Genomic DNA, 27,630 nt, shown 5'->3' on the forward strand with positions numbered 1-27,630 from the left:
TGCATATGTTCCACTACATTGTTCATTTTCCTTTAATATCCAATTCAAATTATAAATATAGTACTCTCAGAACTGCCTCTTACCTGATATAATAATCATTTCTGATGAGCAAAAAATGTTGTAGAATGGATAAGAAGTAATTTTCAGCAGCGGTGTCCTTCAGCATATTATATAGAAGATGGTAGACTTCATTCATATCAGTAGAAAGTAAAGGAAAAATATTAAAGATTCTTGATGGGAGTCTCATTCATAACAAAGGAGTTTAACTTTGTAAAACATCGACTTCTAATCTTGCTTCCATTACTATTTCTAAACCTTCAACTCTATGATCCAGTACTTAAACATCTGCATAAAGTAATGATTCTATGGAATCATTTTGATCTTTTAACTAGAGAGACGGACCTCAAGAGCATGTCTGAGACCATCTGACTGCCAAAATGTTAATTGATCCGTTATACATATTTTAAAGTCCAGATTATAGCTGGTACCATTGGAACAGCAATGTCATCAGTGAAAATGGTCTCCTTTTGATCCTCCTGTAGTTGTGATAGAGGACCTATATTATTTATGCAAATAACTACTACTCTATTTTCACTGCCACATAAGATAGAAGGCAAATGAGCTGCTGTAAACTGCTAAAAGGTCACAAAATCAGTTTTATTTTATCCAGATGAAATACTTACTAAATCTGCAATTATTATTGTTGGCATTCATTTGTATTTCATTATTTGACAAAAAATGAAAAGTAGAGACAAGATATAAAGAGTGGCATAAATTTAGATGCTTCTAGTAAACCAGAAATCAGATTTCCACAAATGGATCCATTTTTGGAATAAAAGTGAGGACCTGGAAAACCAAGGTAAAATAAAGATAAAAGACAAGATGTAATTTAATATCCTAAAATAACCTCAAATGTCAACATTTTCTCCAAAGTAGAATTAAGCATACGATGGCTTACTTCTTAGACCCTACATAAGAGTGTTTTGCTAAAGTCTCATGAGGTCCTTAAATGGCTACACAATGGATCCAAAAATAGCTTTATGGTGAAGTTTGATTATAAGAGAAATCTATGTAAAGCAAGATATTAATTGATATGAAAAACATTTAATATTATAGAAGCCACAGTAGACTGGCATCTCTAATGATGAATAAAAATTACTAGAAATTATTCCTTACAATAATAACATTGTTATTCATTGCACACACACTTATCCAATACCTATGTGTAAGACTTTCATAGGTGCATTGAAGGAAAAAAGATTAAACATAACATTTCTGCCCTCAATCTCACAGGGGCACAGAAGTGTACATAAATAAAATAGAACAAATAAGGTACTTTGGGTATTTCAAGGAGGGGAGTATTACTTCCAGCTTTGGGGAGTGGGGGCGAGGAGCAGAAAAGGGAAGAAAACATTACTGAGAAAAAATCCAACTCAAAGGTCACTTTGGTTCTGACATGTTTCCCAGCTTCACCAGAATCCATTAAGTAAGAAACATAACAGGTGTGTAACAAATGGCCAGCAATGCCATGACAACCATCTCTTAGATCTAAAATAATTTCATATAAAATTGTTGCCGTCGGAAGGTTATACGCTAGTTGTATTTGACTCAGATGCTTCTACCACATAGCTTTGCTATATTCAGATACTACTGCATCTAAACATTTTTGTTATTGTTAAGAAACACAAATATTTGAATACAAAATAAAACATTTATTTGAATTGCCTTGTATCTCTAAGTCACTGAAGCTTGATTTAATAAACTGAATAAGTATTTCACCTATAGTCACATATGAACGCAGTGAACTTTTCCCCCAAAAAATCCTTACATGTAAGATATATTGCCTTATGCTATTCTTTATTCAAGACCACTGAGCAGAGTATACCTATAATACTGTGAGCCATTGTGCAGATTTCAATACACTCTGTGTAAATCATCAAGACAGCCTGACAATTCCTCAACATGAATCTCAAGGACAGCACTATAGTAAGGTTCTAATATAAATAAATGGATATAAATTGGGCTGACAGACAAGAACTCTAATAATGGTCCACAAAATTGCCCACAAATCCCTTTCTCCCAACGCACACAAAATTGTTTTGTGGTTTGTCAAAGGATATTCCATTTCTGCTCGAATGTCATTGAGACGGTGTGATAATTCAGTTAGGTCATCTTCTTTGTTTTCATCAAATACTTTCAACTGAATATCAAGCTCATCATTCTCTTTTTCTTTTAGATCCTAATATATAAACATAAAACTTAACACATGAATAACAGTTTGACAACAGCATACTTAGGTAATAAAGGGCAGAACACAATTATTCATTTATAAACACAGAAGCAATTTCAAATATTGACGCGGGCACTTGGCTTTCTGAAAGTAAATGTAGCTGAATTCTTCTATTTCAAAATAAAAAGACCTCATTGCATTCACTTAATTTTTTTCCATGCCCTACATTTTGATTACTCACATTAAAAAATTAGCGATCAGTTCTACAACAGAAAAAAACTAACTGCTAACAACTCAAATTAAATGCTGTCGTTTTGACTAAACACACTAATCAAAGATTGCAAAAGAACTCATGCAGTCAGAACATTCACATATGTCTCTGGCAAAAAATGCAAATACAGATCAATTGTATTAACGAAGAACAAATGCAAGGATATATTCAAGCACAACAGTCCCAAGTATGGCGTGAAAAGATGTATAAACACATTTATTTTAAAAGATATTTTGTGATTTTAAAGCAAAAAGGCTTTTGGACTTTTTATTAAGCTGTACATCTAACCTCCTCCCCCATCTTATATTTTTGCTTAGCCTAATCACAAAATACCAACTTGGGCATAAAAGTTATGTTTTTGTAATACATTATAAGCACATGCATTACAAACCTCTGATAATTTTCATAATAATAGTATAAAAAATTTAGAAGCATGCCACACTAGAGATTGTTGGGCTCAATATATATCACCTGGAATATCTTTTAATATGTGTCCATTAAGTTGCAGCTTTCAAAACCCAAATCGATAATCACAACTGTGGATGCTCAAGGGTGATACCGAAAGTGGGACTAGGATGTTCAGAGCTGAGCTTGAACTCTAAAAGGAAATGCAAGCATGGTGTACTTCAAATTAGGTCGATAAAACAAAATGGGATACATTTCTTGTTTCTATCTTTATTCAACAGAACTATTATAGATATGTAATGGCTATTACTGAAGCCAAACAAATTTCAGCAATTTCTAGATGCTTTTTTTTCTAACACTCACATACATAATGATTTATTGAAAATTTACCTGCAGAGCATATGAAAATAATTGTTTCTACATAATTTCATATCAAACATAACAAGTAAATGTATTTATGTTTGGTTTCCTTTTTAGTAATAATTTGCTTTAGCTCTAGTTTTCCAGTTTGAAATGGAATGAAGAAACTTATTAGAATGCAAAATTATCTAACGTTGCTGGGTCATATTATCAGGTGATTTCTGAACGCTATTTAGAAAATTACATAAGCCAGACAAACCCAATACACTGGTCACTGCAGAAACAACCTGTCACACATTTTATAGTATGTCTTATTCTTGTCACCATATATTCTCTCTGAGAAATTCATCGTAAAACTTATACACTTTCAAATATGTCAGAAAAACAGAAAAATTTAAGTACTGCCATTTAATTAGCATAGAACGTTACAAAACATGAAAATCAGTCAGCATAATTAAAATATTTTCAGTGAAAATAACTGGTTAAATGTGCAATTTAGTTCTTTATTAGGTCCAGACATTATTTATACTATATATAGTATATGAGCACATATAGCACAATATAAAATTTAGACATGTGTAACTGCAGTATTTTCTAAATATTCTTTACTAATAATGCTCCAGGTCTATCAGAGTCAGTTCTCATTTAATGTCCTTAGTAGTTCTTGGAAACTGCAACTTGAAGCAAAAAATGTATAGCAAAACCAATTATCTTTTCTCATCAACGTTATAATGAAAGGACATTATTCAAGGACCTACTGTATACAGTTTTGCTTCCAGGTACAGTTCGCAAGATTCTATCAATGACATTAAATGAGAAGTTACTGTAAATATATATATGCATATACACATACACATATATATGCTTATATTTATGAAACTTCCTTTCAGCCAAATGTCAAGTCTTGAAATATTCATAAATTCTTGATAAAATAAACATTTACTGAATAAAAATTTTTACATAGTACAAATAATAAATAATAAGATGGGTCTCCTATAAAAGTAAATGGAAATCTATCACGGAAGTTTTATGTTTTAAAATGTGAACTATCACAAAGTTACTGAAATACATTGTTATTAATTATGTGAAACACTCTATGCTTGTTATTTTTTAAAAAGACATGCTGTATAGATCTAAAATTATTTTTTGCAGAATTCCTGACATATGTAATTTTCTATAACATAGTATACTTCAAAGGAAATCAAAGTCCATTGCCAGTACACTACTGATTAACAACCAACCAAAATTGAGTCTTTAAAACAAGAAAGAGTTTCTCAGACTTTTAAAGAGATAAAAGTATGCCTACTGCCTACCAACACCATTTCTTACTATGTTTTTCCTTCACGTTTCTGATTTAACTAATATTTTCTTAATTTATTTAAATAAAAGGCAAATGGGGAAAATTTCAGAAGAAATCAATGTAAATTAAGTACAGAAAAAATCCTATTTTAAAACTCACTGAAGAGTTTGTAACAACTCATTTATTCTAAATTACTAAAGCAAATTTATCAGACATGAAATTTCCATGTAAATGAAATATAAACTATTTTTCAACATCAAAATTTAACTATCGGGATGACAGGAACCTTGAAAATAAATTTTTAAAGAATATAATTTAAAAATTCGTTGTCTTGAAGATTCTGATAATTATTATGAAAAAAAGTTTCACTCTACTACAATGTTGATCTCAAGGATTACTGAAATACTAAGAACCAGTTTTTCCCAACTCATACTGATTCTAGATACATATAATTTTTCATCCATATACCAACAATTAATAATTAGCCCTAGTCACATCTAATTTGCTGCTTTGAATATACTGTATTCTAGAACATTAGGGAATTCTTGTTAGAACTGGATATAAAAAAAGAATAAATAGAAAAAAAGTAAGTATTTTAAAGGCTCATCTATAACCATATTATTAAGCTTCATTGCATATATAAAGGATATGTAATGTTACTATAAATTCCAGTGGTTTAAATTTAAATATTTAATTCATTAGCAGGTTAATTAGGTAGTAGTCGACATGTGAGGTATGCAGTATATGTTAACCCATGACCACTCTGTCTTGCTCCCAAGTTGTGATAAACTAAAACAACAGCAGTGAAATCTACAGTTCTAAATAAATGATCTCTAATTTTCTCAAGGTCTATCTGCCCGAATACTGATTCTACTCTTGTATATGCGATCCCAGCACTTTGGGAGGCTGGGGTGGATCATTTGAGGCCAGGAGTTGAAGACCAACCTGGCCAACACGGCGAAACCCTGTCTCTATAAAAAAATATAAAACTTAGGCCAGGCGCAGTGGCTCACACCTGTAATTCCAGCACTTTGGTAGGCCGAATATAAATTTTACCACAAAAATATGTAAAACTATTTTGTATCCATAATTAAAAATATTTTTAATTTAAAAAAATAACATATAAATTAAGAAGCACACAGTACCACAAAAAGTTTTATATAGGGCTATATGGCCAATGGAAAAGTGTAGCTTAGAAACACTGACACATAATCTTAGCTGTCTGTGTAACCAAATGAATAACATGAGGCCACTGAGCCTGGCAGAGATTAATGTACCCAGACAAAAGTGCAAAAGGTTAAGGACAAGAGCTACAATACCATACCTTTTCTGAAAAATGAGGACTAAAATAAATTGAGAGTCACAATTCAATTGACTAGCCATTCAGCAGTATAAAGCAGAAAGTGAATGTTCAGTTATAAATAGAGGGGAATGAAAGAGAGAAAAGTAAGAGCAACAACTATGGCAGAAAACATGGCATATTAGTAAATGAGTAGAGGATGCTACAGAGCCCTTGCAGCCAGCAAGTCTTCAAAGATGCTACTATAAAGAGAGAACCAGCCCAGTAAAAACAAGCATGGAAACAGACAAGAAAGAAATTCAAAAGCAAACTACCATCAAGACTATAAGATTATCTTTAGCTACCTAAGGCTACAGGCTTTGGATGAAAAGAAAATTAGTGAAAAAAAAAAATAAGAATAATCATACGTCACACTAACTGTAATTGGTGAATGTGCCTAAGTTAACTGCACAGTGAATCTCTAGATGGGTCACTTAAAATGTTGCTTTGATTCTCTGCATCCAATGCCTTGGTTTTAGGTGCCAAGAATGAAAGAACCACTTCAGGTGGGATTGACATAGAAATTTCCAAAACCAGGTGGACCCAATCATACATTTTATTAAAATGGGTTTAACAGGTCCAATCACACCACTTACTATGACGTGTTTCAACTACTTTCAGTTAAAAGTAACCCACCATATGTTACAAATTTATGCTACATACTGATTCCTCACCAGGAAATGTCCCCAATTTGGGTATTTCTGGTAAACTAGGTCATAGACATGGGCACACACATGCACATTCAATGACATTTGTTGTTGTTGTTTTTCTCTCCTCAGTGCTTTTTCCCCACTTCCTTACTTTTACTTCTTGTCTCTCAGGTATATTCTGAGTAGCTTAAAGACACTAGCGTAATTTTACTTGTCTTGAACAATGCCATAGTCTTCAATAGTCACTCTTCAGTGAATATACTTAATATAAAACCACAGTAGTTGTATTTGTATTTATAAAAATAAGTGTGCTTATTTAAGATTCAGCATATAGTCATTTCAAAAATGTTTTTAACACTGTCATAATTACAGCAAATATTCACATTCAATTTAAGAAAATTGTTTTTGATTGGAAAAGTTCCTATAGCCTTGTAACAAGAGTAACATTCTTAAGCAATGTGTCTGGCATATACTAATCAAAACTCTATGCATGCTTATGCTGAATACCAATGAAATCAATCTAAGTTATCAAAGAGGAAAGCAGAAAATTTTAAATGAAAATTGAAACTGCAAAAAAAAAAGTCTCATGTTTTCAATACTCAAAATTCAAAGAAAAGAAGTTCCCTTTTGACTTGAGGGAAACAACAAAAAACAAAAATACATCGCTTCTGGGCACATTATTAGCTGAATTCTGAATCGTCATTTGTATGTAGAGAACGCTATTACCGGAATACAAAAAAGCTTACAAAATGTCTAATGCTTTACAAAAGAAAATAGCAAAGCACATTTATTTACTCTGCTTCAAGTACTTTTGTGGAAGTGAAAAAAATATTAAAATTCATCAGCATAATGAACGTATACATTCAACTTACTGGTAACATTGTTTTTAGTCCTGAACGGAGGAATTCATTCCTTAAATGTATTCGAAAATCAAGCTCATAAGGAGAAGTGACAAGGGCATTTATAAACTGCATGCAGGCCACCTGCAATTAGAAAGCAAATTTTGTTTTTAAAGAACACATTAAATAAATTAATGAAATATTGTATTAAGATAATATATTCACTAAAGGCATACACACATAACGATAAAATAAGAAAAGCAAATATTTCTAGAAGTATGATTATGACTTTAATTATAAACAACAAAATTAATGACAAAGTATCTAATGTCCAAAATAATTCTAACAAAGATGTCATGACGAAGTATGTTGTGCTTTTAAAAATAATACAAAGAAATATTCAACTCCCTCTGAAAAACCCAAATTGCTAAAGCGGGCAGATAGAGCTCTTTGAAAAGATCACAAAAATGTATCTTTCATGTCCAGCTGTCCTCACAGTACACTTGGCCTCAATTCTACAGGGTTATAAACACTTCTAAAATAAATTAAAGTTATAAAAGTACCCTAATATTAAACAGGGAACAGTGATAACTTAGATAAATTATTACATTGATTTACATTCTCTCCATCCTCTTAATGGGATGATTTGTACAAAATATATAAAGTATTAAAATATGTAATTAAGATGGATTAACTTACTAGGTATGAAAAAAATAATAGAAGTGAATTAAGATCAACTAGAAGGCACTGGGACACTAATACTAAGGCACACTTCATAATAAAGCATATGTAAGAGCTTGTTTTCAAGTAAAGTATTTGATTAAATATATTGATACTGAAAAATGAGTTTTGCATTTCTTACTTTCTGATTTTGAGATTCCCTATTATAAAAAGGAATTTATTTGCTGGTAATTTTAATCTAGAAGGGAATCAACAAAATGCTGAGTGCCAGGTATTCCATAAATTATTCCTAAGTAGCATTTTTGGAAAATGCTGATCAAATCTAAGGTAACTGGCTAATTGTTTAACTGAAAACATGTCATTTAAATGTATTATTTTTATTTTTAAAGAATGCAATGAGTAGAAGAGTGCTCAAAGGTCAAACTACAAGGGGAATCCTTGGAAAAAACAGATTATATAAAGATACTAAGTATATATAGAAGCACACACAAATAAATTAATAGTTAGCATGGGAAAAATATATTATGAAAAGACAAATATTTCAAATGTTTTTTGATTTGACATCTACAGATCTATTATGATAGAGTTATTTTTTCCAAAATAGGGAGAAGAGATTAAAAGGTATGCTTTACTCTTGAATCTATATCTTATATATTTAAGTTGCTTTTTGGGAGATTAGCCCATCTGCCCCACATCTACATTCAAAAGTCAAAAGTTACATGGTTTAAAAGGGCTGATTAAGGTTGTTTCTAACATGATCAGATATCTGAATGATACAACAATATATTCTAATTTCTATGAACATTCAAGTATCAAGATAAAACACTTAGAAAACTGACTAAATATTTGCCATAGATTTGGCATTAACTTTAGAGACATACCAGATAAGTTATTATGAAGCTTATGCTTTAATAGATTACTTAACCTTCCTATTTACAATAGGAAATCATGTAAATCTTTATATAGTTTTGATAGGTTAGGCTATATATTTGCATACTGTACATGTCCACGGTTATATTGTCATTGTATTTGCTTGAATGACTCTTGTTATGTTACAACTATGACACGACCAAACAAGCCAAAGTGCATGTCCAATCCAAAATTAATAGAGAGAAAAGTTGCCATCTGTTAGGATTGTTTTTGCCAGAAGAAATTCTAGCTTAATGGCTTGTATTAATACCCTACAAGTAAAGAGAACATTTCTGTAAGAAACAAGTTAAAGAGTCCTGCAATTGTATCTTTATACAAATAAAAGTATTTAGATCAGGAGACAATAAAGATAATAAAAGTCAATAAAATTAATGAATGTATCAATATAACTTTAATAATATGTTTCAATGATATTAAATACTCACTTTATATATAATATTTGAACCTACAGTTTAATATGAAAACAAAGACATTCCATCCATTGACTATAGTATATAAATTAGGACATAATGTGAAGTCAGTTTTAAAAAGGTAAAGGTATTGGCTTAACAATGTACCATTTATTATATATCATATTCTAATAGATATTTAATTAATTACAAATAACATAAGATGAATAGACATGCTATCATGTCATTTTCCAACATAAGCTGATAAAGTAATATTCTTCTACAGAAATACGTATATTATAATATGAATGTGGAAAACAAAAAGGTCATCTAAATTTTTGCTATTCCTTTATGCCATTACACAAATGCTGCCCTTTTCAGAGAATGGGAACATTATCTCAAATCCAAAACTGAAATAATTATCACTATTTACAAATACAAAATTAAATTTAAATTAGCTTAAAGGCCAGAATATATTACTACTTAATTATAAACATGAAAACCCCATTGTGTGTATTCTGAATTCATAGCTAAATATAAAATCTCAAACTATCATCATCATCATTATTATTATTAGTTATCACACAATGTATTAGGTCCTTCACATAATTCACCATCTAATCTCATCTTCATAAAAACCACACAAGGTTAGCATTACTGTTATTCTTATTTTACAGATGATGAAGCTGAGGCTCAAAGCAGATAGAATAACTTATACAAGGCCACACAGCAAGGAGGAAACTCATGATTATAAATGATATCACTTTACTACAAATATAATTTCCAGCACATTCCAAAGGTTTCATAAACTCCATTCATAGATTCTCACAACAAAAGATTTTAAGGACGGGTAAGATGATAAAATGCAATTGGTACAACATGCTTAATATACTGGGGATATGTAGCTTTAAAACTATAAGTTAATTAGAAAAACATACAATAATATAAACAATAGGTTGTCTAGTATACATAGTGGCTATAATAATATATAACGTAATGCGAAAAGAAAAAAAAAGCAAAAGTAGAAAATGGTTCTTGGAGAGGGTTAAATTCCACTTCATGTACATCCTGAGCAGTAAAGTATAAATGGCATCCCATCATCCAAAATAATGGTCTACCACTCCTCTCCTTTACTTCCTGCCAACCCACTCCATACTCAGCATGTGTATGCATGTGAACACATGCGTACATGCACACACACACTCTACAGTACTGTGCTATCCAATATGGGAGCCACTTATCACAGTTTAATTTAATTACAATTAAATAAAATTTAAAATTCAGTTGCTCAATTTCACTAGCCATTGTCCCAGTGCTCAACAGCCACAAGTGGCTAGTAGCTACCACATTGGACAGCAAGGATATAGAACATGGGAGAAAGTTTGATTGAATAGCACTACACTGGAGATTTTAAAGAAAAAAAGAGATATGGCCTAATCTCTGAAACCTTCACTTCAAAGAACTACAAAACTCATTGATGAATAATGAAAATTTCAAAATTCATATGCTCAACTTCCAAGTATATAAATCTTTAAGAGATGAGTGTACTCTATTGTCCTCTAACAATGCAAAATCAATCTGCTTTCCAAAAAAAAAAAAAAAAATTCAACTCCAGAGACAGAAAATAATCATGAGATTTTAAAGCTAGACAGAACATAAAATACTCTGGTCCAATATGTTATTTAAAAATAAAGAAACTGAAAACCTAGAAAGATTGGATGATTTGTCCAAGATCACATAACTAATAAGCCCCAATGATACAACTAGAACTCAGGTCTCTTGACCTTTAGCCTTGGATTTTTTTCTACCATATTATATCACACAAATCTTGTTTAATATCATTTCCCCTTATCTTAGAAAGAAAACAAATGCCCTTGAATTGAATATCACAAAGTCCATTATCCAGAGTTGCTTAGTGTCTTTATAATGGCTATGTTTCAAAATGGTCTGCCGTATCTATTGTTATAAATACAGCTTCCACGAGAATCAAAATTTTAAAGTCACAGAAAATCAGTGAATTTCCTCCATTATTAATACATATGCTAGGGCCACAATTCTGATGTTTAATTAGTAAATACAATCAATTTCTATATTTGCATTTTCATTCAGTGATGTCACAAGATTTCAACATGAGATGCATATATATCCTATTGAATGAATACATAAACATACATAGTTAAAAACTACCAGTTCTGTGCATGTGATAAAGTACCCAATCGTTTGTGTCATGTATAATTATATACTACACTGAATCATTATCCGTTTTCTACCACATTAAGATGCTTCCTTTACTATAACAGTATATTATATTTCTACAATAATCATCTACATTTTTTAGTCACCAGATGCTGTTGTCTTTGTTCTGGGGTGGAATGGTATAAAGGGTGAAATGTTACAAAACAGATGATAAACTTTCAAAAGGCAAAGCTCATCTGTATATGCCTACGGTTTATTTGTAACACTTAACTGTCCCAAATAAAATAATTAAAATATAGTAAGTGAATGACATTTAAATATTTCCAATTTTATTGGCATAAGATATAGCATTACAAAAAGAAATTTAAGTTTGTTTTTTTAACCTAAGTGACAGAGAAAGGGAAATATTTGAACACAAATATCTTCATAAAATTACTGGGAAAATGCTAGAACCTTTTATTGATTTTAACTTACAGGCTTTGAAAACTATACAAACATCTATCTATTTAATCACAATTCATAGAGCTATGGGGTACAATAATTGCCAAGTCTAGGGCATTCTCAGACAGATTATCCATATTGCCATTATCTGTGACAAATTGTACTTTTAAAATTTTATTGACACTGTTCCACACTTGACCTTATTAAGTACTCTGTTGACATTAACAAGGTCTTTCTTTATCCTAGCCCAGCAGCAGTTAGGAACAAAGATGATTTAAGTCAAAGTATGAGAGAAGAAAGATGTGAATGTACAGAGCAAATTAATTGGGAAATGGAGTACTTTCCAAGCCAATGAAAGCCATGTACAAAGGTATGAAGGTAGAGGAATAAAACAGCATAAAATCTATAGGAAACAAAGTACAATATGACTAGACTAAAAACATATGTAGAAGCGTGGTGGAATATGAGGCAAAAGAGAAAGCAACAGCCAGATGAAGTATTTTGTTTGGGATAGGACTAGACTGTAATTCTAGAGACTGTGGGAAGCCATTGTTGGACTTTAAGCAGTGAACTATGGGAAGCCAATGTTGGACTTTAAGCATTCTGAAGTGCATTTCTGAGAAAAGCATTTCAGAAAGACAACACTGTAGAAGATAATTTAAACAGGGCCATAATGAAGAATAGAACATAGGGAAAGGATAAAATAGTGAGATGTAACAATGCTCTGAAATTTAAAAATGGCACAGTGAGGGTGCAGAGAGAAGGATACCATGTCAAGGAAGGGAACTATAACATTAAGGATATAGAATTGATAGGATCTGGTGACTAATGGAATGGAAGATGGAGTAAGGGTAGATTCCAAGATGACTAGTATGTTTCTGCTATATGCTAACTGGTGGGTAATACTAAGGTCAACCAGGATTGGGAACACAAGAGGAATGCAGGTCAAGGCTGGAGAGAGGTTTAGAGTAGGGAAAAGGATTTTTTTAAAAAGGAAGATAAGTATATTTAAGGACAATATTGAATTTGAAATCTAGTCAGGAGGCAGTTGAACATATGGGGTCTGTGAGTTGGGAGGAAGAGAAGAGATCCAATAAAGACATCACATATGAGTGCTAGTTAATTGAAGCTGTGAGGATAGATGCGATTGCCCAAGGATTATCAATATGAGAAAAGCAGAGTACCAAAGGACTGAGGATCAAGCTCTAGGAATCTGCAAATTTAAGGGCCAAGCATAGAAATAAGAGAATTTAAATGAAACATAAAGGTAAAAGAAAAACAAGCAGAGCTTATGATATGGTTTGGATTTGTATCCCCACCCAAATCTCATTGTCAAACTGTAATCCCCAGTGTTGGAGGAGGGGCCTAATGGGAGGTAACTGGATCATGGGGGTGGTCTTTCCCCTTGCTGGTCTTATGATACTGAGTGAGTTCTCATAAGATCTGGTTGTTTACAAGTGTGCAGCATCTTCCCCTTCTCTCTCTTCCTCCTGCTCCAGGAAGCAAGGTGTGCCTGCTTCCCCTTCGCCTCCCGCCATAATTGTAAGTTTCCTGAGGCCTCCCCAAGCCATGCTTCCTGTACAGCCTGTGGAACGGTGAGTCAATGAAACCTCTTTTTTTTTTATAAATTATCCAGTCTTAGGTAGTTCTTTACAGCAATGTGAGAATGGACTAACAGAGTTTAGTATCATGGAAGTCAAGGGAGGAGGGAGCTTTGATAAAGGAGTGATCAATAGTGCCAAATAGTGCTGAGGAAGCTAATACAATGACTTCAAAAGCGGCCTGTTGCTTTTTATATCATGGAGGTCACTGGCAACCCTCTATTACTGAAAACGATAGGTTTGACAATTATTCAGTGTAGAAACAGATTTAAAATAAAGGCATCCTTGTTTAAGTCAGAAGTTAGTTTTGTGTCAGTACCAAAAATTACTACATTGCACAAATATCTCTGAACAACCTCCCATTATCGTAATCTATTTTCTAAATGACAATAATATAAAACTGTCAATAAATAGAACAAGTTTCCTAAGTAATATCAAGCATTCATTCAACGCTTTTTAAATGCTCATTTCCACAAATTTTCTCCATATTCATAAGCCTTGATGCCTTGTTTTCTTATAAATGCACTTTCACTGACAAATGATTAATACTTTGTCCAAAGCTACTCCCTCATATGTGATGGTCTGAGTACACTAATGGCTAATTTACAAGTATGCTTACAGTAAAATCTCAACACTCAAGAACCACTGTGGAAAGAATCAAGCCACACAGAATAGGTTCATATATCTGTTTATCTATCTAAGCATCAACATCTTGTTTCATATGGGACACTCTCTGAAATGAATTATATAATTCTCACATTCTTATGCAAAATAAACTAGATATAATTTAACAATTTCCTGTTAAGTCAGGGTCATCACTAAATATGTGAGTTAGTGAGGTATGGTGTAACTCAGTATTTCGGTAGCTAGGGCTACTAGCCTCCACGCTCCGTGAAGCCTATTGTTATCATTTGCATTCCAGTTTCAGTCTTTTCTTACATTTCTATCTACCCCTCTCCTGTTGCCAGCTTGTCAGTTGTCACTTCTTGATGATTCCAGCGTATGATTCTGGAATAAACCCTCTCCCAACCTTCCAACCTGCACTTCTAGTCTGCTGTGGATGTAAACAGATAATTGGGTTCATTAAGATAACATATGAAAAGAGAATAAATAGGCTCTGATTAAAGGCCAAAAAGTCGTTCTCACCATGAGGTTTACTTGATAGATTTGGTGACATTTGTAGACTGCTCAGATTGTTTTATTTTATTTTTGTTTTACTTTTTAGTTCTCAGTTATATTCCAAAGGACAAATCTATTAAATAGGTGAGGAATGGATAAGTGAAGCTATCACACATCAGGAAAGGGCATATTTACAGCTCTGTTTTTGTGTACCATATCTAATTACAACACGTGCAAAGTTCATTATTATTTTCAGCATGTTAGAAAACAGTTTTTAAATGTATTAAATTATGCTACTACACTTCTTTGTATATACTGAAATACTGTAAAAACATGGCACCTTTCAAACTAACAGCAGCCTGTGAAGACTGGGGCTGTTTTGATAGTACATCATTGTATGTTAACTATACTCCTCTCCCTTTCAATAAACTGTTATTAATGCTCAGTATACCTTAGGTTTCCTACCTGGCTATCTAGAAAGCAGTTTCAACTAGATGCTGGTATTACCTCACTGTTTTTTATGAAGTGACTGCCAGATGATTCTGGCCTCTATTTTACCTCCTGGAAGCCCTTTTCACCTCTCATCCTACCATAGTACTGCTTCTCTATCAGCAAAGATAATTGATGAAAAATGCTTACTTGTCCTTCAAGGCCTAGTTAAAATATCACCTCATTACTGAAGACTTCCCAGACTTACGCAAGACATAGAAGAAACAGATATAGGTGGGGAAAGTCAGGTATTTCAGGCAAAGTGTTCTGCATGATAAAATGTTTGAGGGCATTTAAAAGTCTACAGCGTATCTGGGAAACACCAAATGTAGTATGGCGCAAACATATGGTACATTCGGGAGAATGATAGGCTCAAAGGCCAGAATATTAAATTAGGGCCACAATGAAAAAGTTAGCAATGGGTCATGAGCATAGATTTTTAAGAATGATAATATATTAGAATTGGACTTTTTTTTTTTTTATTATACTTTAAGTTCTAGGGTACATGTGCATAACGTGCAGGTTTGTTACATATGTATACTTGTGCCATGTTGGTGTGCTGCACCCATCAACTCGTCAGCACCCATCAATTCATCATGATATCAGGTATAACTCCCAATGCAATCCCTTCCCCCTCCCCCCTCCCCATGATAGGCCCCGGTGTGTGATGTTCCCCTTCCTGAGTCCAAGTGATGTCATTGTTCAGTTCCCACCTATGAGTGAGAACATGCGGTGTTTGGTTTTCTGTTCCTGTGATAGTTTGCTAAGAATGATGGTTTCCAGCTGCAACCATGTCCCTACAAAGGACGCAAACTCCTCCTTTTTTATGGCTGCATAGTATTCCATGGTGTATATGTGCCACATTTTCTTAATCCAGTCTGTCACAGATGGACATTTGGGTTGATTCCAAGTCTTTGCTATTGTGAATAGTGCCACAATAAACATACGTGTGCATGTGTCTTTGTAGTAGAATAATTTATAATCCTTTGGGTATATACCCAGTAGTGGGATGGCTGGGTCATATGGTACATCTAGTTCTACATCCTTGAGGAATTGCCATACTGTTTTCCATAATGGTTGAACTAGTTTACAATCCCACCAACAGTGTAAAAGTGTTCCTATTTCTCCACATCCTCTCCAACACCTGTTGTTTCCTGACTTTTTAATGATTGTAGAATTGGACTTATTTTTTAAGGATACTGACAACAGTGTAGGGCATTTTTCTGGAGAGAAAGAACATGTCAGTATAGGGTACTAATTAGGAAATTGTTGAAATAATATTGGTGGGAGAAGATAAAGGCAGTGGAAGTAGAGTGGGTTAGATTCACAGTCAATACTATACTTTGTTTAAGACTTGACGACTGAATGCAGGGGACAAAGAAGAAAGAAGTATTGAGGAAAAGTAAAGATTAGGTAGAAGATGATACCTCTATAACCCAAAATAGGAAACACAGGAAGAAGAGGAGACTTAGGAAAAATCAGGTTAACAGAAAGAGATAATAAGCTAAATTTTAATATAGAAGAAGTTAAAGCTTAGTAGTTAAAGCACGTTATCTATAGCCAGACTCCCTGGTGTGTAATCTGTGTTTTCCCTTCTATTCACACTGTGACCCTAGGAAAGTTATTTAACCTCTATGAGCCTCGGTTTAATTATCTATAAAATGGGGATAATACTTCTATCTCTCTCATACAATTGCTGCGAGGTTTAAATGAGATAACATATTAAAGTATTTTAAACACTGTCCGGCATATGGGTTATAAATGTTATTTTTAATTTCTTAATTTTATGATACCACTGAGCTGGATGTATAAATCTGGAGAATCACTACCACAGTTGGATTGTAAAACTAGAGAAGCAATTGAGAACATTCATGGAGAAAATTGTTTTAAAAAGTATGTGTCTGTATGTATATACATATACATGTAGATATGTGTATGTGCATATGAATGTATGTACATAAAATGATACTAAAAGAGGACCAAGGATAGAACATAGGGAACAAAATACCTAGGAAGTAAGAGGAGGAGAAATACATTAGAAACACAGGAAAAAAAAAAAAAAAAACATAAAGGTAGAGAACAAAGGAGAGAATAGTGCCTAGAAAGCCAAGGGAAGTAACATTGTCAAGGAGGAAGGTGATCAATAGTGCCAAGTGATCAGGATTGGAAAGAAGCCATTGGATTTTGAAATTAGATGCACACTGTAAATCTTTTTGAGAACTGTAATAAAGTTGAGTTGTAAAAGGTAATTTAGAAAACATAGAAAACAAATATGGATTATTCTTTTAGAGGCATGGACTTTAAAATGAAAAGGAGAGACAAGAGCCTAGTTAGAAGGTTAAGTCAGATCAAAAGAAGTTGCTGGTGTATAATCTGTGTTTTATAGAAGAGACCGGAAAATGCTACTAAGCTGAAGGAAAGTCAATGAAGAGAGAGTGTATGAAGATATGCGATTTATCTTCCACCTATTTCTTCAACTCCTGAAGATAATGAAAATCCTATCACAGGTACAAAATTTCACTTTAAAGGTAAGCCAGGAAAAAAATCTGTGAGAAGTTAATAACCTTTTTTAAAACCCCCAAAAGGGGGGAAAATGTATATAGTTGTTATTTAAAAAAATAATTAGTCCTGTATTTTAACAAAATTACTTCCCGAGACTGTAATAACATTTTGGGAAGTCTCAGGATACTACAGAAATAGAAAAGTAATTCTGTTAAAATACAACACTAATTATATTTTTTAAGCAACAGATTTAAACTTTGGGTTTTTGTTTTTGTATTCTGAATATATTTTTGAACTTTTAGAGGACATCTTTTCATTCACATTAGTCTAAATAAACAAACTTACTTCACAATTCTTGTGAGAGTACTAGTCTCTGTATATAACAAATTACTAATTTTTGTAGCTCATTAAAATGTGAAATTTTAAATTGTGGTTTGCATATCTTTGCATCTATAATCAGTATTCAACAAATTCTTGAATACTTAACAAGACATCTATGATTCTTCCATATGTTACTTGTTAACAACTTGTCACTTCATCATTCCATTTTGTCCAGCTTCCTGAAGACTAGCAAACGTCTTTCCCATCTCATTGTTTGGGGTGAACTACTCATTGGCAGAGGTATCCCTTCAAAGTATAGGCAATGCAGTATTCAAATTCTGGCATCACAAAGGCACAGGTTCAAATTATAGCTCTATCCCTTAACAGCTGGGTGATTTTGGAGTGCCTTTTAGCAATTCAATTCCCTGATCAGTAAACCGGAGGTAATAAAACATAACTCACAGAGTTGTAGCTAAAAATTTATTTGAAGAAGATTTTAAAAATATATCAATGTATTCGGCCCATGTAATGAAAACTCTGAATATAAATAAAAGAGTTCATTCCTACTCAACAAACTTTCGAAGAGAAGTAGAAACACACACATATAGCTGAAAAAACAATGAAATTTAGTTAGGTAAGCTCAACCATAGGAACATGAACAAAACTTTCAAAGTCATCTAAAAAAGGCAGTCTTCAACCTTTCAGTAGAGGTGTAAAATTTTATCAAGATTAAATTTTATAAGAAACAATGTATTATTTTAAAAAACACTGCTAAAAATATCCTAATCTTTAAAATATGTAATATAATCCCAGCACTTTGGGAGGCCAAGGTGGGCAGATCACCTGAGGTCAGGAGTTCAAGACTAGCCTGCTAACATGGCAAAACCCCGTCTCTACTAAAAATTTAAAAATTAGCCGGGCGTGGTGAGGTGTGCCTGTAATCCCAGCTACTTGGGAGGCTAAGACAGGGAGAATCACTTTGGGAAGCTGAGGTTGCCGTGAGCCGAGATCGTGCCATTGCACTCCAGCCTGAGCAACAGAGTGAGACTCCATCTTAATAAATAAATAAATAATACATTTGACATAAAGGTGCACCATAAAAGTTGATCCAAAATGTTCAATATAGTTGGAGTAGAAGTCATGATTAACAAAGATCCTTCAATATTTGGAGAGGTATTACAGTTTTGTAACATCACAGATTCTCTTTAGACAAGCCAATTCATCTATCTGATACCGTTTCAAACTCTGGCAAACAAAAATACAAATACTTCATAATACATAAAAAAGGAGAAAATTAATTGTGTTTGTTTCACATCAAGCAAGAAATTTAAGAGTTAAACATTCGATGCTAAGTATCTTGATAAAATTAAATGTGGAAACTACCTTCTCTTTGTTGAACAACAATATGAGAACTAAAAAAAAAAAAAATTCAGAGTTTTCCATGGTACATTAAATGGTATGCATTGTCTAAAAGAGAGATTAGCAGAGACCAAAAACCTGGAATCAAATTCCGACTGTGACACTTAAAAACTGTTGTCACGTTAGACCAGTTATTTAATCTTATTCGTTCCATAAGCAAAACAAAGATACTATAGTAATACCTACATATCTAGGTTGTTGTGAGAATTAAATCAAATAATATATACAAATTAAAATGTTTACTGCAGGACCTCACATCATAAATACAACCAATAAATAGGCATTCTCATCCCTCAAGAACAGAGTTATTCATAAAATGGAACATTTCCTGAAACCATCTAAGTAAAGATAGTGAGTTTTGTCATTTTCTAAAGAAGGCATTTAGTAAGTTGTCTACACAGGGCTATCAAATGAATGCTAATCTAAGAATTGCAATTCAATCCCTTCTATTCTGGTGAGTCACACCTTTGAATGTTGTCTGAATGGCACAAAGAGAGATGTGTTTAATTGTCTTAAATTTCTACAAGCCCACCAACTTCACTAAAACTTGTTAGGATAATGGCATTGGCTGAACGGCTTGCCCTTTTGCCTTGATTATTGCTAAGGCTTCAATTTCCCTGGTTTATTACTAAATTCTTGTCTAAGTATCAATGACAGCCATAACTGCCACATTTATAATAATTCAAAAGTATTTTTCCTAATTTTAAACAAATTGTAATTCTCACAAACTAGCAACAGAAAAATTTTAGTTTTACATTCCATACTACTTAAATGCCAGCTAAAATGGAGTTGATGTCATACAAAATGAGTACTCTAAAAATAACTCTAGAAGCAATTTAAGACAAAACTAACCCACCTGTAATTGCAAGGCTTCCTGATTTTCTAAACCTTCCACAATTGGTGAAAATCGTTCCCTGTTATTTCTTTCTGCTGCTGTTGTTATAGCCCCTAAAAGTTTATCTAGACTGCAGAGAAAAAAGAAGAAACAGAAATGAGAAATACTTCTTATACACACACTATAAGCATAAGTCCTTTCAGTATTCCCTGTTTGCTTTCTGGTATTTGATGTTTATATGTACCATTAGAATTTTTTCAAATTATTATTAGCTTTTTTGATGGAAATTGTATGTTTTAAAATATGCATACATACTGGAATGGTTAAATCAAGCTAATTAACATATATTGCCTCACATACTTACATGTTTTTGTGGTATGAACAATTAAAGTCTATGCTCCTAGGAAATTTCAAGTATATAACACACTGTTATTAATTACAGTCACTATCACGTAAAATAGATTTCTTGAACTGATTCCTCCAGTCTAACTGAAAGACCATCACAATATAGGAATTGTGTTCCTGTACGCATATTTCTTTAAGTCAAATATTGATAGCTCTAAATAATTTTAGGGTATCAAAAGGAAAATTCGATTTTAAAAACTAACTTTCCTGGGTGACATTAAGAAAAGAATACTTAAGTGATAAACATTAAAATTTAAAGTTTCAGGTTTTGATATTTCATGCGTTAACATTAATTTCACTTAAACATAATATGGCACCTATAATTGTTAACAGTTTATTGGAGCATTAACAGATTGTAATTTTATAATAAAGTTCTGGAAAGAGCGATCATTTTTTAAATAATTTTTTTAAATCAACATTTTTTGGCAATGGAAAAAGAAAAAAGACTCTAAAAAGGAAAGCCCAGGTAATTAAAAAGAATGCATAATTATGTAGCACAAGAAACTTATTAACCTGACCAAAAGTATTGGTAAGTATCTCCATACAATGCCTAAAATAAATTAACCTCTATATAGTATACTACTATTATCAAATTATATCTGAAATTATAATTAAATCATAACAATTATACTGGACTACATTGTATTTTATTAATATTGAAAATCTAAGTGATTAAAAATATTTGTTACACATGTATAAACTGACTTTTTAAAAAATAAAATCTAAGGATCCTTGCTTTTACATATGTTATCTCATTCTCAGTTTGTTATCATTGAGGTGAGACTAAATATGGTAATATATTTGTTTAGTGTTTGTCTTTTGGTTTCTGAGGACAGTAGCTAACACTAAACAACATCTCATTTTATTCTAACAGTTATGAGAAAGTCAACATATTGCAACATCCTTAAATCTTTGCATAGTCCTGTTCTGACTCAAATTGACATTATTACTATCACACAAAGTGTTCCAAAGAAATATTTTGGTTCAGGTCCTTAGCAGATATTTGATTCTTTATCACAAGGGTTTCTTATAAACTAGACTTACTAATGTCATCAAATCTGAAAGTTAGCTTCTGATTCAGTATTATTTCCTTAAGATGTGATCAAATGCATGTTCAGCAACAACTTGCTGCATTTGGTGGCATACACACACTTTGAATAATTATCAACAACCGTTTTTATCTTTCTAACAGGTGGGTTTATTTCACTCTACAAATAATTTTCATTTACCATGGCATAGAAAGTAAAATACTATTATAAGATAATGCAAAATAAAGGCATCTATTCAAATTGTGTGATATGCAGCACAGTGTTTGTGTATGTATGTGTGTGTATTTGCCAAAATAACTCTCTGACTTTTGTCCACTGTCTAACGATTGCTGTACCTCCAGCAAAACAAAATTCTGCTCCATCACTTTGAATCCAACTTTCAAGAATTTCCCACTAGGATTCTATCTGTTTAAACTTAGTTTCCATAATATCAACAAAAAAGCCAAAACATAAACAGGCAAGATAAAAATTTCAATCAAAAATTATCTAAAATACTGTTTTCATGAAAGGTATCCAAAGAAACAGAACAAAAGTAGGACTTATTAATTTCCTAAGTGTCATTTTCCATGCAGCAAATATAATAATATAGCAATACTTACATGTTCTCTTCTCCAACAATGCAAATAGCAGAAAGTATTTTTACTATTTCAGTCATCATGTTGGGTTGTTTGGGGTCAATTGCTCTTGCCAATAGTAAAAGACTTCTTTCATCTCCTAGAATCCTTTGTAATCCAAACTAAAAAAAAAAACAAACAAAAAACCTTCATTCAGAATGTCTATGGAATATATTTTTAATTTAAAAAAGCAACGTACAACGATCTTCCAAAAACCCATACCCCCACAATGAGGTTCTATCTATGAATATTCTTCAAACGCAGTTATATGTCTTTGTTTTTTATATGAAATGACTGCATCTTGGAGTTGTTGCTCCTTGATCAGATATGATCTCCATTAGCCTGCCCTAAAAATTCCATAAATTTGGAAAAATATGGGAACAATCAGTATTTCTCCAACAAAGAATAACATATAAAGCACATACTGATACGATTTTCTAAAGTAATTCTACTTATGTCATTGGGTCTCCCTGGAGATGTCTGGAATTCGTGGTTAAATTGTCCAATATGTTTGCATGAAAAATTAAGGTGAAGAAAAAGAGAAATTTTTTTTAAAAAGGCTCTTTTGAATACTAATTAATGTCTTGCACATAGGTGCTCTGAGCACCTATGTGCAAGACATTAATGTGGCCTAACTAAAAACATCAATTTCGAATAATCTAAGTCAAATCATAATGCTTTTCAAAACTGCCAAACTCTTAAGAAACTAAGTGTTGACAAATCAAAGTATGTCCGGTTAAAAAAAAAAGGCTCTATAAGAATCTTACTATTATAATTCTCTCTAGTGAGTGTCCTGATTAAAATTACTTAGCATCCTAAACAGCCACGAAAATTGACAACATGAATCAATAAGAACTTAGAACAAAGGGTCCTATAGCTAAATTTACAGATGAGGGGACTGATACTCAGAGAGGTCAAGTAATTTTCCAAAAGCCACACAACTTATTAGGAGCAAAGCATGAACTATATCTCCTGAATTCTAGAACTGTGTTATCTTTCCATTATGTCATTGTTTCCCTTGATTAAAGAAAGAGATCCATCTTGAGCTGTGAAGAAGCAATGCTCATTATTTCCTTGTTAGGCATCAGATTCTATTTAACTTTGTAGCCAAGGACTAACAGCCCAGATTTTGAGAAAATCTGTACTAGCAGTAACGGGGATGTTTCTGTAAGAAACTTCCAGAAACAGTACAAATAGCATATTATATTCAGGAGTCTCATGTCCACTAGCAAGCATTCATTGCATATGCTGATATAGTAGCATTCTTTGCTGATATATGTATGCTTAATATATAAATACTTACATATATTTCCATATGCTTGAGACTGTTTATAGATTAATACATAATCTGATTGCATTGTTTATTAATAGCCATATTTTACATTTGGCAAACTTATTGTTATAATTATTTCTATTATCTATTTTGAGATTATTAAAATACTATGTAAAGGGAATTAGGTAATTAAGTGAATTAGTCAATAGTATTTTATCTATAGGTATGAAGAGGTCATTTCTAAGACAGTAAAAAAAATAGTTTATAGAAAAAATACTGTAACTTCATAACCTGAGTAAAGCCTATTTTTAGGAAAAAAAAACATTGTCTACAATTCATAGGGTCCCTTATAATGCAACTAGTATTATACATATACATAAAAAGCCCTGCAATTTTTCAGAGATGTTTTATATGTATGTAAACTTGCTGACATTAATAAAACATAAAAAAAAGAGAAATCTCAATCTTACAATGTTCTTAGCAAACAAGTCAACCCATCCTTATAATTTTCCTTTTCAATAGAACAGAAATTCTCTGTATGGAAACATATTTAACAAACCACATTTAAATTTTCCTACTACCATTAAAGAAAAAGCATTATTACCTAGATTGGGAACAACACTAATTCATTTGCATGATTTCAAAAACCCAACAATAAATATTTTGTGAAGCAAAGTATAACTTTCATTTAAGTATTACTTAAATATTATGAGGATTTGCATCATAAGGCCCCTTTTGTAAAGTGAACAAGCACTCACTATTTTGTTCATTTCTTTTTTTTCCCCATGTTTTCTGAACATTTAGTACTATAAAATCAAAAAGACCTCTGTTCACATGAAAGAAATTATTGGAGGAATAAACAGAATAAGAATCAGACACAGCATTTCTAAATTATAGACAAGAGTCAAATACACTTTTTCCAATCATTTTTTTTGTTTTTGTTTCATTGACTAGTTCACCCTCCTGAGGAAATTAGCAGCATTGACAATGGAAAGTACTATTTTATCTATCTTCCCTATGTGAAAGCAATATATTTGAACAGAAGAAACAATGGAATAGGGCTCCATTTTTGAACAGACTTAGATCTATAGAAGCTATATCATCCCTGAAATCCTCTGGTTGCTGTGAGAACTTCTTTGGTTAAACTGAAATATCAGCATAGAAATTAAAAAACAAAAATCGAGAAAACTAACAATACCTAACATTTTGGAAAATTAAACATCAAATTTATCTTTTATATATGGTTTCAAATGTATATTTAACCTCACTGTAAAACTTTATACTTATTATTTATAAGCCTGTAATAACTAGCCTATAATTAATTAATACAGCAGAAACAAAAGTAAAAAATAGGTACGGGGTGGGGAATAGGATTAGGGAAAAGAGTTAATGCATGCCGGGCTTATTACTTAGGTGATGGATCGATCTGTGCATCAAACCACCATGGCACATGTTCACCTATGTACATGTACCCTGGAACTTAAAAAAAAAATTTTTGTTCATTTCATACTTTCATAGTGTTGGGCAAGTTCTCACCTTTTGTGACAGGGGCAGAAATAAATACTACTTACCTTATTATTCATAAATGCTTTGAGGCATTGAATAAGTTTATACTGATTCTTCTTGTCAATATTTTCTTGCCTAAATAAAAGAAAAAATGTATATTATGTTGTGCTGAAACATTTCCCCTTTGGTGATTTTATTTTTAATGTTTATTCTTACTGTTTTTTGTCCAGAAGCTTTTCCAGCTCATCCAATAAGAGTCCAAGACCTTCATGGCCAAAGTTGTTAACCCAGCTAAGAAATAAACAAAAATTACATGTATAAGTAAGCTAGTAATTTTAAAACATTAAATATCCAAAATAAAATTTCAGTTTTCAAATCTCATTATTCTGTCTCAATATTTCCTATCTTTATTTTTTCAATTCCCACTATTTCAAGTATTGACTCTATGAGGACGACTCAGTGATCTTTACCTCAATCCTAGACTTCTCCACATTTTAGACTGCCCATTACACAGCACTGCCTTGGTTGTTTCACCAGCATGACATACTTAAGCATGAATTTACAAGCTGAATTCATCTTCCCCTGTCTCCATACCCCAAAGTCAACTTATCTTCCACTCTTTGATACTGTATTAATAACATCACTACCCTTTAAACTCTTCAGACTTGAAATACTGGCATAATTATTTGATGCCCCATTTCTTTTACCTTTGCATTTATTCTATTTATTCATTTAACAAATATTTGTTGAGTGTCTACAAAGTTCCAAGCATGTTCTAGGTGAGAGAGATACGTAACAGGCAACAAAATTAGGCAACTAGCCTCACGGACTTTACTGTCTAGAGATAGGGAGACAGTGAACAAATAAGTAACTATATATTAAATGTAAAAATTGCTTTGATGCAATGAAGAAAAATAAACCTTGGAAAATAGAATGAATGGAGTGGCAGGTTGCTATTTTTCATTGTGTGATCAGGAAAGATTCTTTGATAAGGTTAGGTATTTCAGCAGAACCTTGAAGAAAATGAGGACTTTCCAAGTAGAAGGATTAAGGGCAAATTGGGTCGTGAAGCATTAGCTAGTGTGTTTAGAATGTTCCAGGAACTGTGAGGAGACCCATGTGGCAGGAGCTGAGTAAGCAAGTTTAGGAGATTGGCTGGACATAAAGTCTCCTGTATGGCAGAAGGCTGAAACACTGCTAATGTAGAGCTTGGTTTGACTTTCTGGCATCCAGTCACAAATATTCTACTTCTACTTCTAGAATGGCTCATCCAAATGGCCCCTTTCTTCCTTTCCAATGCCTGTGCTAACACTATAGTTTAGCCCTAGTTATCTTTCCTTTAATAAGCCTGGAGACTCCCAACTGGTGATTCCCCAACTTCATTCTTTTCTTTGAATCATTTTATAAAATGACAGATTAAATTGCCCTTATCCAAAGTTTTCTGTCCAAAAATTTCCCCTGGACTACCTAATACATTTTAAATCCTTTGGCTCAACATTCTGATGTAGCCTCAATCTACCTTTCCAGCCTCAGGCCTTAAAGCACATGTGCCAATAAAATGAGACAAATTACCATTGCTGGAGCCCACCTGGCACCTTCCGCATGTTAGCTCATTTATTGTTTCTTCCCAGAAGGTAACCTCAACTCCATCTCTCCCAACTATTTAAAACTAAAATTGGCTGTTTTAAGTCATTAATGTTTTCCCCCGTAATTCCTCCAATCAAATGAGTTCTTTTTCCTTAAAATATCCATGTAATATTTATCTCTTACTGCTTGACATAATCATAATGATTCTTGCCATATGTCTTACCTACCCCTTCGGCATGTAAATTCTCTAAAGAGAGTTATATCATTTCATTAATATTTCTATCTTTCATAGTGTTTAGCAAGGTAGCTCATATATAGCCATTAAATATTTATATTAAATAGAGTCAACACTAAATAAATATTTGCTAATTTAAATTTAATTAAATTTACTGGCTTGTATGGTTAATAGAATAAGCAATCTCATACTACCCAAGAACATCAAAAACATAAATCAATATATAGACTTCTGTGAAATAATAACATCTGTGCTGTATACATTTAAACCATTCCATTTCAGTCTTTATCCATTTCATAGCTACCTAAGGTAAATCTTACCAACAAAGCAGAGACTGAAATTTTTAAGGGGATATCAGAGACATCACTGAAGAAAATACACTTTTAAAATAGCTCATATTCAGAACCAATCGCCATCCACAATATACATAGAAGCTCATTTTAAACAAATTCTGCTTTAATTTCCATAATGGAAACAAGAAGAAATCAATATGGCATTGTAATGATAATTGGCAACAAGCTACTGTTCAATTGAGGCATGTAATCATCTAGTGCAATGAGCTATTTTCTCTAAAGGCTCAATAATCAGTGAGGTGGTGGTAGAGGGATAAAGGGACATCAGCTTTAAGTATAATATACTCTATT

At 32.5% G+C, this 27,630-nt stretch overlaps 1 protein-coding gene across 4 annotated transcripts in view; it reads right to left on the reverse strand.

Annotated features, from left to right (window-relative positions):
• Positions 1–27,630, reverse strand: part of DIAPH2 (diaphanous-related formin 2) — a 940,316-nt gene that overhangs the window by 695,097 nt on the left and 217,589 nt on the right. For all 4 annotated transcript variants that reach the window (XM_011937272.1, XM_011937270.1, XM_011937273.1 and 1 more), the window contains 7 exons: positions 25,381–25,455; positions 25,230–25,299; positions 22,371–22,507; positions 20,339–20,447; positions 7,428–7,538; positions 2,121–2,239; positions 84–200 (listed from right to left, as the gene is read on the reverse strand). In XM_011937272.1, coding sequence (XP_011792662.1) covers positions 84–200; positions 2,121–2,239; positions 7,428–7,538; positions 20,339–20,447; positions 22,371–22,507; positions 25,230–25,299; positions 25,381–25,455 — 738 coding nt within the window. The remainder of the gene's footprint in view (positions 1–83; positions 201–2,120; positions 2,240–7,427; positions 7,539–20,338; positions 20,448–22,370; positions 22,508–25,229; positions 25,300–25,380; positions 25,456–27,630) is intronic.

This window comes from Colobus angolensis, unplaced genomic scaffold, assembly GCF_000951035.1.
Source record: "Colobus angolensis palliatus isolate OR3802 unplaced genomic scaffold, Cang.pa_1.0 Scaffold161, whole genome shotgun sequence".
In the NCBI taxonomy this organism is placed as follows: Eukaryota; Metazoa; Chordata; class Mammalia; order Primates; family Cercopithecidae; genus Colobus; species Colobus angolensis.